Genomic DNA, 12,078 nt, shown 5'->3' with positions numbered 1-12,078 from the left:
TGTTCTCTCAGCCCCAGGGCTGTCTTCTGTCATTTGAACCACAAATTAAGTGGAAACTCCAAAATGTTTGGAGGAGGAGTACAGTGTACACAAGAGTTCCTAAGAAGCAGAGGTCATCACAAAGACCCAAAGTAATAAAGTCTTTCCCACTGAGGCCCTGGAAGTGGGAGAGAGTAAAGGAAGAGGGAGGGGCCAATGTGTGATTGTCAGCATGTAAGAAGCCCTGTGACCTCACAACTCCTACCCACTGTCTCCAGGGGACCATACTTTTCATTTCTCCCTCAAGATATCTCACCTTTAGATTGTAACAAGCTCTCTCAATACAGGTAACATAAAATGGAAACACTACAGTGTCTCTTGATTCAAAGTGTATACAAAATTTAAGTCTTTTCCTGTGTGGAATTCCTATATGCTAACAAAAATATATTTGAGTCACATTTACAACTTATTTAAAATCATCCCTTTTTAAGACTTATTTTTTATATGTGTATGTGGATTGTGGAAGTGTGTGCATGAGTACAGGTATCTGTGGAGACCAGAAGAAGGCATTAGATCCCCTGTAGCTAGAGTTTATAGGTGGTTATGATCCTCTACAAGAGCAGTACAAACTCTTAATGGTGGAGCTGTCTTTTAAATCCTATTTATTCTTAAATTTTGTTTTTGTTTTATGTGGATGGGTATTTTCCCTGTGTGTGCATCTGTGCCCTGTGTGCCTGGTGCCTGAGGAAGCTGGAGTGGGCCTCAGATCCCCTGAAACTGGAGTTCCGTGGTTGTAAGATCCCATGTAGGGCCGGGCGGTGGTGGCGCACGCCTTTAATCCCAGCACTCGGAAGGCAGAGCCAGGCAGATCTCTGTGAGTTTGAGGCCAGCCTGGGCTACCAAGTGAGATCCAGGAAAGTTGCAAAGCTACACAGAGAAACCCTGTCTCGAAAAAACAAAACAAAACAAAACAAAAAAAAAAAAAAAAAAAAGAGATCCCATGTAGGTGCCAGGAATTGAACGAGGGTCTCTGGGAGGGCAGCCAGTAAACCAGAGCAGCCACTGAGCCATCTCTCCAGCACCCTAATTTTTGTCATTTGTTTAGTTGGTTTTTGTTATTTTGAGACAGGATCTTATGTATTTTAGCTCACTCTGTAGTCAAGGATGAACTTGAATGTCTGATCCTCCTGCCTGTGGAATATTTCTTTATACTGTGTGAATATGTGTCACTGTGATTGGTTTAATAAAGCAGCCGACTGGCCAATAGCTGGACAGGATAAGGGTAGGGGGAGAGCCAAACAGAGAACATGGGGAAGAAGAAGGGTGGGGTCAGAGGAGTCATGAGCAGACACAGAGGAAGTAGGACATGTACAAAATGAGGTAACAAGCCATGAGCCACATGGTAGAACTTAGATAAGAAATATGGGTTAATCTAAATGTAAGAGTTAGCTAGTAACAGGCCTGAGCTATTGGCCAAGCATTAATAATTAGTATTAAGCCTCTGTGTGGTTACTTGGGAGCAGCTTGCAGGACAGAAACTTCTGCCTACCCCTGCCCCTACCTCCTCAGTGCTGGGATTATAGGTGTGCACCTCCACATCTGTTTTATGCTGTGTTGTGAATAAAACTCAGGGCCTTGTGCACTCCAGGCAATCACTCTATCAACTGAGATGCATCTTTTTGGGTTTGTGAGGGGTGTTTGGTTGGTTGGTTTTGAAACAGGCTATCACACTGTGGCTTCGAGCTTGCCTCAAACTCAAGGCATTCCTCCTGCCTCGGCCTACCAAATGCTGAGATTACAGATGTCAGCCACCACACCTGGCTGAGAGGCTTCCTCTCATGTGATATGATCTATTTTACATGGCTTTGGGTGGCCACTTGAGAATCTGTGACAACAGAATTGATCTCTAATAAAATAACTAGGATGAAGGCCATCAACATGCATGCATTGCTGCCCTGGTGCAGCTTCATTTTCTGCTTCTTTATAAATGTGTGTGTGCTTATTTGTCCTCTTGGTCAGCTCACAAAAATCGCTCTGTCACTTAGTAGTTTGTGACTGGGACAAGTCACGTGACATGTCCATGCCTCAGCATCCTTGTTTGTGGAATGGAAGAAAAAGGGTCCTGAGTTTCTGTGAGGAATCAATGAGTGAAGATGTGAAGTGTCCAGGACAGCAACTTGCATGGAAGATGTACCCAGGGAGATACGTTTGGGTTCTTTTTACAGCTATTATAGGGTGTTTCATCACAGAGCTTGTCCTGCACAAGAGAAATGGCAATGGCAACTTTCTAGTCTAGAGAATCACACACATTGACAAATGACTCCTTCCTGCCTGTGTCCCTGTCACCTGCAGTGATTATCTTAATGACCAAGCCTTGTGGAGCAAGTGCACACAGCCCCAGGATGTGGTCCCCTGGAATCTGACCCTCTTCTCCATTCTGCTGGTCATCGGAGGGATCCAGATGGTGCTCTGTGCCATCCAGGTGATCAATGGCCTCCTGGGAACCATCTGTGGAGACTGCCAGTGCTGTGGCTGCTGTGGGGTAAGTCAGGATTCTGTTGTTTCTTCTCAGAGCAAAGGAGGCCAAATTCGGCCACCATCACCATGAGATGAAGGGGTAGAGAGTATGGCTGCCTGGGAAGAACCCAGCCACTCTAGGGCTCCTGCAGCTCATACAAACAGCAGGGTCGTGTTATTGCACATGTAGTGAGTAATGTGCCCAGAATGAAGCTGACCACACTTCCCAGCCTCCCACCTAGCTACATGTTACATGTGTGTATATATATAAAACATTTATAGAAGGGCTCCAGGAAGTGTTTGCCAGATGGGCGTGTTCCTTGCAGACTATATCACATTTGGCCTAGAATTCTCACTTCTTCTGATGGAAAGGATCAATGCAGAGCATAGACAATTTCTTATACAAGAAGAGAAAGAAAGGAGATTAGTCTAGATGACTTTCCAAATTCTGTCATAAAATATCAATAACAAAATATAAAAAACTAGAAACAAATCTATAGATAATAAAACAGCCCGATTATTTCAACACATAACCAAGTAGGATCAGTCAATTATATATCCACATATATATATCCACATACATTTATTATAAACAGATTGAGATGTGAATAAAACAATAACTTTTTTAACATTTCAAATAAGCAATAAATACATGAAAACATTTGTGAAGACACATACATAAAAATATATAATGGCCTGGAAAGTCTCCTTCACTCCCTTTACCTTCTAGTCACCGCGTTCCTCCCAGGTTCTTCACTGTATAAAGCTACTTAATTTTGTATATATCTTCTCAGGCTTTTTAAATTATTTATATTTAACATATGGAAATTCATATGTATATTCTCCCTAAAACTATAATAATATTGAAAACACTAGACTAAGGATACAGTCCAGTGGTAAAATATTTGCCTAACATGCATAAGGCTCCATTAGCAGCACCCTGTGTGTGTGTGGGGGGGGAATAATTTGAAAATACAATGTAAAACTTACACATTAAATAATATGCAATTAAAAAATAAAATAATAGCTGAATAGAAAAAATCCAATGAAAAGCATGAAGTTGGAATTATTTTAAATGAAGACTGATTAATAAAAGTTGTCCTTAGACCCCCACATACACATTGTAGCAATAAGCATAGACTTACACACTAATAATAAGTAAAAATTTAAAATACATATGATGTAGTAAATAAAATTTCCCCACATTAAAGTGAATATATAATAAACTGCACCAACTATTAATGTTTTCTGTAAAATTTCAATTCTTTTGTGCTGATTATTTGTTTTATTTTATTTTATTTATTTTATTTTTTTGAGACAAGGTTTCATTCTGGATGTTCTGAAATTCCCTAAGTAGACCAAGTTGGCCTGAAACTCAGAGAGATACTACTGAGCTCTGGGATTAAAGACATACATCACCATGCCTTGTCTTTTTTTAATCTTTAAACAATTGGGAAGACTGATTACCAGTTATCAACCAACAAAGAATTTTTGAGATAGCAACTAAGAAAATTGAGCATGTGGGGCTGGAGAGATGGCACAGTGGTTAAGAATACTGGCTGCTCTTCCAGAGGACACAGGTTTGATTCTCAACATCCAAAGGGTAGCTCACAACTGTCAGTTAAGTGCAGTTCCAGAGGATCCGATGCCTTCCTCTGGCCTCTCCAGCATTAGGCACAAAAGTAGTACACATACATGCATGCAGGCAAAACAACCACACACATAAAATAAAAATAAATAAATCTTTAAGAATGTTGAACATTTAAATCTCACAGTTCATTCAAAATAAATGAATACTTCCTAAGCCAGCTAAACTGATAGTCATAGTTGAGCTGGATGGTAAACTTCCTTTCCAAATTTATTAAGACTAGAATTGCTTCTTCATAGCTAATAATAGTTTGCTAAATCTAAGGATATCTTTCCGTTTAAAGCCATTGCCCGTAAATGCCAGTGTGTTGAATCTTTTCACAGCATTTAATTCGCCAAGACTGTATTTTGGTGATATAATGACTAAATAAATCATTGATAGTAGAGAGACAGTGGGAAGATTCATGGTTTTCAGCCTGTGGGCACAGGGGATTGATTAGAGGGTGAATCACCAGAATTTCCTTCTTCTTTCCTTCTTTCAGAACCCCCTCCAATTTTCTTATTTTGAAAACAAATCTACAGAAAATTTAAAGGGACATACAGTACACACTGAATAGTCTCACCTGTATCCATGGCTTATCAATATTTGTTCCCCCTCCCTTTCTGAGCTCTTAAAAAGTGATTTGTAGACTGTGAAACACCATTGCCCTGCATTTCAATGCACACCTGAGCAGTTCTGAACTCTCACGGGGCATTCTTTCTTGTGGGAAGCTTGCCTCTCCCTCCATCATCCCTACCCCAGTAACATGGTTCAGAAAGAGCCCACTTCCACATCTGCTAGTCAAGCGACTTAAGCAAGTTGACTGACTTCTCAGCATCCTGCTGTCCTGGCTGCTTGTTGCCTCACTTATGTGCAGGTCAACTTCCATCCACTAAGCTAAGAGCCTCCAGAGCCTGGCATGGTCCTTAAATAAAGTGATAAATGGGAAGCTTCCTTAACATCCAAGCTGTGAGAACTGGGTGGGTGGCCAACTAATGACCACGTGACTTGAGTTGTTTACTTATAAAATGGGAGCATCAGCTCCATGGCTAACATTACTAGCTCAGTGCCTACTGCAGGGTATAGCTACACATTGGTTTTTGCACTCATGAGACTCAGCACATGATGCTTGTTATTGTTTACTCACCGTGTTAAACTCAGGAAGAAGTCATAGGCTTAATGAATGGAGCACTGTGCCTGGGTTCTGGGTTCATTGCAGCTTCCAACAAAGTACTTCTTTCATCAAAATTGTGTTTACTCATCCATGACACAAAAAAAGAAGAAGACGAAGCTTCCATGCTTATAACTGAAAACAAGCCACAGATTAAAGTCTGAAACTTAAGTCAGCAAACTGTAGAAAGCATTCAGTAGGAAACCCACTAATGGACAAGAGAAGTCAAAAGGAAGAAGACTTAGGGGAGGGTTAGAGCAGGGAGACAGTTGGGGAGAAAAAAAGGTATCTTAATTAATTAATTTTCTTTTCCTACCCTCTAGGGTGATGGACCAGTCTAACTGGTTCTGAGGAGCTGCTCCAACTTTACAGCACCTCTCGTGGGAAGACACGCCCCCAGGACTCACCCCAGGACACGCCCCAGACTTGCCCATGAGCATTACTATTTTCTTTTTTCAAATAAAGAAATAATTGGGTAACTTTATAAATTAGCTCCCTTTTAGAATTCCAGAACAAGTTCAAGGCAGATTTTTCATGATTTCCTCTAAAAAGAAAACGTAAGCAAGATGAAGTCCTCTGTCCTACCACACGGCTTCTTTGTATATGAAGATGTTCATATTTTAGGAAGATTTGCCTAACTCAAAGAGAAAAACATTAAAGTGAAAACCAGTTTTTCAGGATGTGTGGACAGGGAATGATTGCTATATGATATATAATTTTTATGTGCAGCCTTTTAGGACTAACTTGTCCGGGCTATTTGTGACTAGTTTTATGAGCCTGTCATCATTAGCCAGGGTTCCTACATGTATATTAAATTAAATTAATTAAATTCAGAATTAAAATAATAAACATTGTATGTATTAGAGAGAATGAGTCATACCTGCTTGTCCTTTTTCTTTTTATAAAAGCATTCTTTCTCTGCTTTTTTGCTTGTTGTTTTACTTTTTCAGCTTTTTTTTATGATGTCCAGCTGTAAGGCATTTTCTCAATTAGTAATCAGTGGGGGAGGGCCCAGCCTGTGGTGGGTGGTGACATCCTTGGACTGGTGGTCCTGGGTTCTATAAGGCAACAGGCTGAGCAACATGTGAATCAAGCCAGTAAGCAGCACCCCTCCACGACCTCTTCATCTTTTGGCTTTTCAAGACTTGTGGTGTAATCTAAGCTGCTATAAAAACCATGGTCTTCCCACAACTACCTTCTCAGTGTGGGCATTACAAGCATAGCCCACCATGCCTGGTCAACTATGTTGTTTGAGCAAGTGTTAAAACGTCCTAAGAAGCTAATTTGGATAATAATTTTTCAGCCTATTGGGCAAGAGTAACTTAAGAGGTCATGCTAATTCCACGTGCTGTGGTGATAATAGGTTAATTTTGGTTTTATAAGTCAGGCACTAATGTGAAATCAAATTCATTTGGCTTCTAATTTCACCTCTACAACACGTCAGCTTAGAGGGTCCTGAAAGTGAATCTGTAAGTCTCAGTTTCCCCATCTGTAAAAAGAGTGTTGAAATACATTCATCCGGGGTACTCTGAGGTCATCAAGAATGAAACAAAGGCTTGCAATACTGTCAATGTAACTTGTGAACAACACAGAGGAACTCAGAGGGAATTAGCATCCAGTCTCACTTCCACGCCCACTAATCAGGTAAGCTTCTTGTGGGTTAGGCACACTCAAAACTCAGTTCTCATACTCACCATCTGTCTTAGTTAGGGTTTCCATCGCTGTGATGAAACACTATGACCAAAAAAGCAAGTTGGGGAGAAAAAGCTTTATTTGGCTTATACTTCATATGCTTGTTCATTATTGAAGGAAGTCAGGACAGGAACTCAAACACAGGAGGATCCTGGAGGCAGGAGCTGATGCAGAGGTCGTGGAGGGGTGCTGCTTACTGGCTTGCTTCACCTGGCTTGCTCAACCTGCTTTCTTATAGAACCCAGGACCACCAGCCCAAGGATGTCACCATCCACAATGGGCAGGGCCCTCCCCCAACTGATGACTAATTGGGAAAAATGCCTTACAGCTGGACATCATGAAGGCATTTCCTCAGCTGAGGCTCCTTCCTCTGATGACTCTAGCTTGTGTCAAATGTCTAGCTTGACACAAAACCAACCAGTACAGCATCTATTGTATGCTGGCCACCCAAAAGGTCATGAAGATGCAGAGTGCCACACGTTATCTTTGCCCTTATTATAGTATTACGATAAATTCTGTGAGGAAAGTGATCATATCTGAGACATGAAATTCAGATGGTAGCAGGAATATGGCCCATTTGGCCAGGCACATGGGTCCTTGGGATCTTCTAGGAGAGTTTAACACACACACACACACACACACACACACACACACACACACACACTTACTTCAATTCAATTTAGACCATTGGTTCTTAAATGTGGCTGATTATCAAATTTACCCAGGAAATGCTCTATAATTACGTTTCCAAACACTATTCAACCTGAACATTCAGGTGATGCTGGGACCAACCATGTTGTGCCATCATCGTCTTAGATGATAGCCTGTCAACCAGGATAAAGTGTAATCAGGCCAAATCAACGCTCCCAGGAGCTCCACCTGCTTGAAGCACATGAACATCAAGCATGGCCTGATGACAGTGCTCAGGACAATGCCTGCCCATTATAACAAATTCACCTCCTTGAGTTCTTTGATAGGGAAATGGGAATGGACATCTGAGGGCCAATTATGTAGGGCTTTCAATAACTCCCTGTCTTAGAAGAAAATGGGCTTATATAGTCATCATTACATCTGTTCTCATTATTTTACACTTGAAGAACTGAAACAAATATTTGACTAGTTCTCATCTAGGACATGCTTCAAACCCTATTTCTACAAGATAAGGGGAAATAGTGTATCTCAGATAAGAGGTCTTAGAAGGAGGAGCTAGAAGATAATGAGAGGAGCTGTCCCTAGAGAGATCCCTCTCTACTGTGGAACAATCCTTTTCTACACTATGGATATGTATTACTCTCATTTGCTAGTAAAAAGCTGATTGGCTGATAGCTAGGTAGGAAGAGACTGAGCTCGAGAGCCAGACGAGGAGAACTCTGAGAAGAGGAAAGGCAGAGTCAGAGAGTCACCAGCCAGACAAAGAGGGAGCAGGAGATGAACATGCCATGCTAAGTGGCAAGTGGCAGAGCATAAATAAGGAATATGGGTTAAATTAAAAATGTAAGAGCTAGTTAGTAATAAGCCTGAGCTATCAACTGAGCATTTGTAATTCATTTTCAGCCTCTGAGTTGGTTATTTGGGACTGGGTGGTCTTGACAGGAAATGTCTGTTTACACTTTTCCACATATGTGTACATATTTCTGTCCCTCCCTCTCTCTCTCTCCCTTCCTCCTTCTCTTTCTTCCTGCCTTTCTCCCTTCCTACCTCCCTCCTTCTCTCCCCCTCTGGCTCTTTGTGTGTGTGGTGGCAGGGAGGAGTTCAGACTCCAGAAACTTCTCTTCCCATAGTAGCCAACTTTGTGTTGCTTACTTGAGTGCCTGAGTCCTCTACACTTAGTATTCAAGTAGAAACTGTCTTATTTTTATATTGCCCTGACCAAAAACCATGACCAACACAACTTTAGAAAACATTTAACTTGGGCTCACAATTGCAGAGGGTTGGAGTCTATTACCATCATGATGGAGAGCCTGGCAACAAGCAGACAGACATAGCACTGGAACGGTAACTGAGATTTATGTCCTTATCTGCAAATAGGAAACAGAGAGAGAGATACTGGTGATGGTGTGGCTTTTGAAAACTCAAAGCCCATCCCCAGTGACATCTCCAACAACACCACTCCTCCTAATCCTTCCCAAATGGTTCAATCAACTGGGGACCACATGTTCAAGTTGGCTGGGGCCACTGCCTGCAGCCTTCTTCAGCAGAAATTCCATATTCCTGGCTTCTCTCCACAATATCTTTGTTATACTCTCATAGTTTGTACATTGCCTGCAGGGGCCCCAATCCTATCACATATGTCCTGGCCTTCTACCCTTTCCTTTGAAATCTGGTTAGAGGATTTGGTGACCCCAGAACTCTTATATTCTCCTTCCTTTCCTCCAGACTGAGGACTCCTTGAGCTCAGAGACTTTATCTCATCAGTGTGTACACCTCTTTTGTACACTGGGCTGGGAGTAAGTGGTCACTAAAGGATGTGTTATCACTGTTATATTAATGGAACTAAATTGTCCTGCTTAGGAGAAAAAGAAAGCCCTTAATATGTGGGCCTTTGGGGGCATTTAAGATCATATGCAGTAAATACGACATTTCCAAGCATCAAATGTTAATAGTAGGGGACGGGAGAGATAACTCGGAGGTTAAGAGCACTGACCACTTTTCCAGACAACCTTGATTCAATTCTCAGCACCCTCATAGTGGCTCACAACCATTTGCAATTCCAGTACCAGGAGATCCAATGCCCTCTTCTGGCCTCCAAGGCCACCAGGCATGTACATAGTGCATAGATATACATATAGGCAAAACACCCATACACATAAAGTAAACAAAAGTAAATCTTTTTAAAAGTTAATATTGTGAGATGGCAGATAAACAGAGAAGGAGAGGAAGAAAGAATTCCTGACAACGTTGTTGAAGGGGAAAACAAAAACAAACAAAACAAAAACAAAAACAAAAAAAAAACAAAAATCCTCTACAGACACTAACGCTGCCTCCTACTGCCTGCTGGGAAAACAAAATCATTACACCACAAGAATGGAGGGTCACTTAGATAGCATTAATTGATATCTGTTCTTTCCACTATCTTCCAGACGAGTCATGGAAAGTTCACATGTCAACTTTAATTTGGTGTTTGTGTTTTTAATTTTTATGTTTATGAATGTTTTATAATAAACTCAGTAATTAGAACAGCCATAGTTGTATATAAGTTATAAACTAAAAAGTAAGCAAGCAAACATACCCATTTCTGGCCTCAGTAAGGGTAGTGGTTTTCAAACATGAAGGCATTACACCTTTCTGAAAGTGCAGGTTCCCAGCTCTCGGCCTCCTGTAGAGTCAAGAAGTCTGAGAAAGTCTAATTTTATGCTAACGACTTAAGATGTCTACAGCAGACAAGCCGTCAACTCTGCTGTGAACCTACTCTTACAACTTTAGACCTTCCTATTTTCTTTGTCTTTAATAACCTCATTATCACTAAAAAGCCACAGATTTCTCCATCAAAAGATGTACACATAAAGGTAAAGAAGGGAGCCAAAATATCTGTCCCACACATCTTTTTCTTCTCCCCCTCTGTGATGGTCTGGCCTGTGCTCTGAGCCAAAGCTGTCACCACACCTATACAAACCATTTGCTGCCCTCTAGTGGCAACTTGACTCATCTAATAAATAATGAGTGGCTGTAATTTTTTTTCCAGGACGGGTTTGGTTACCTTCCTGCAGAATTCAACTTTCATCCAATAGCTTCCCATGAAGGAACATTTTCTAAAAAACCTCAAAGCATTAGAAATGGAAGTGATTTTAAAAAATTAAAAAAAAACAAGTTGATCAGAAATGAAGGGTTCAGGGTTCAAACACTGACAAAAATCTCTGACTCATGATACAGTGATGTCAGTGCTGTGAGGAACATCTGGTCTGGGACAAAGAGGGAATACTCAAAAGAAAAGGGGGTGTGTATTAACCACCTGTCAATCACTTCTATTCATCTTTGTCATGTTCTCCTTGTCCACCCCCTTTTCATTAGACCAATTTTATATATAAAGAAACTAAACTTTAAGAAACCTAATTAAGACCTTGGTGTTAATTAGTAACAAGTGCATGGCAGAGAATGTCTTAACTAGCTGTAGGAATGAGGCCCAGGGAAAATTTGTAAAGGAGACTGCCTTCACATGCCCCTTATTTGGAGTTTTATTGCTGTGAAGAGACACCGTGGCCCTGGCAACTCTTATAAAGGAAAACATTTAACTGGGGCTGGCTTACAGTTTCAGAGGTTTAGTCCATTATCATCTTGGTGGGAAGCATGGCACCATGCAGGCAGAAATCGTGCTGGAGAGGTAGCTGAGAATTCTACATCTGGATCAACAGGCATCGGAAGAGACAGTGAGCCACTAGGGCTGGTTTGAGCTTCTGAAAGCTCAAAGCCCACCCCCAGTGACACACTTCCTCCAATAAGGCCATATCTACTCCAACAAGACCACACCTCCAATAATGCCACTCCCTACGAGCCTATGGGGGCTGTTTCCATTCAGACAACCATACTCTTCCTTAAGACTTACACACCCGCTCTCTACAGAACTCTATCTGCTGCATGGAATGTTCTGGACCTTTCTTGTTCCCTTAATATTGCACTCTTCTTGCTTCTCTAAAGTTCTTTTTTGACTCTGGGACAATTCTATAGATGAGTTTTTTTCTAGGGTTCCAGGGGCTAATGACTTAACTTTTGCTAATACCACAAATTAACTCACGTCATCATACCCAGATGTGGTATTTGAGGGAGGCCTTTCATCCTAATGTTGTGGAATATTAGTTAAAGATGTATTACACATTTTTGTGCTGTGGAACATTTGTTTAATGATGCAATAATATGTTGCATTCTTTTATGTTGTATTTGTTTAACTATGTAAAGCTGTGTTACTTTACCTGACTGGTCTAGTAAAGAGTCAAACAGCCAATAGCTAGGCAAGAGAGAGAATAGGTAGGGCTGGCAGACAGAGAGAATAAATAAGAAAAGAGAGAAGGGGAAGGAACAAGAAAAGGAGAAGGAAAGAGAATGCCAGGGGTCAGCCACATGGCCAGTTATGGAGAAGGAAGTAAAGAAAGGTATATAG

The 12,078-nt window shown here is 41.1% G+C and overlaps 1 protein-coding gene across 1 annotated transcript in view; it reads left to right on the top strand.

Moving 5' to 3' along the window:
• Window positions 1–5,782, top strand: part of Tm4sf4 (transmembrane 4 L six family member 4) — a 60,676-nt gene extending 54,894 nt beyond the window's left edge. Inside the window, exons 5-6 of the mRNA XM_059265099.1 lie at window positions 2,332–2,521; window positions 5,618–5,782. Coding sequence (XP_059121082.1) covers window positions 2,332–2,521; window positions 5,618–5,635 — 208 coding nt within the window. The 3' untranslated portion in view covers window positions 5,636–5,782. The remainder of the gene's footprint in view (window positions 1–2,331; window positions 2,522–5,617) is intronic.
• Window positions 5,783–12,078: the final 6,296 nt, after the last annotated feature.

The sequence above is a fragment of the Peromyscus eremicus genome, chromosome 6 (genome assembly GCF_949786415.1).
Source record: "Peromyscus eremicus chromosome 6, PerEre_H2_v1, whole genome shotgun sequence".
Classification (NCBI taxonomy): domain Eukaryota; kingdom Metazoa; phylum Chordata; class Mammalia; order Rodentia; family Cricetidae; genus Peromyscus; species Peromyscus eremicus.
This window is presented reverse-complemented; position numbering and strand designations above follow the sequence as displayed.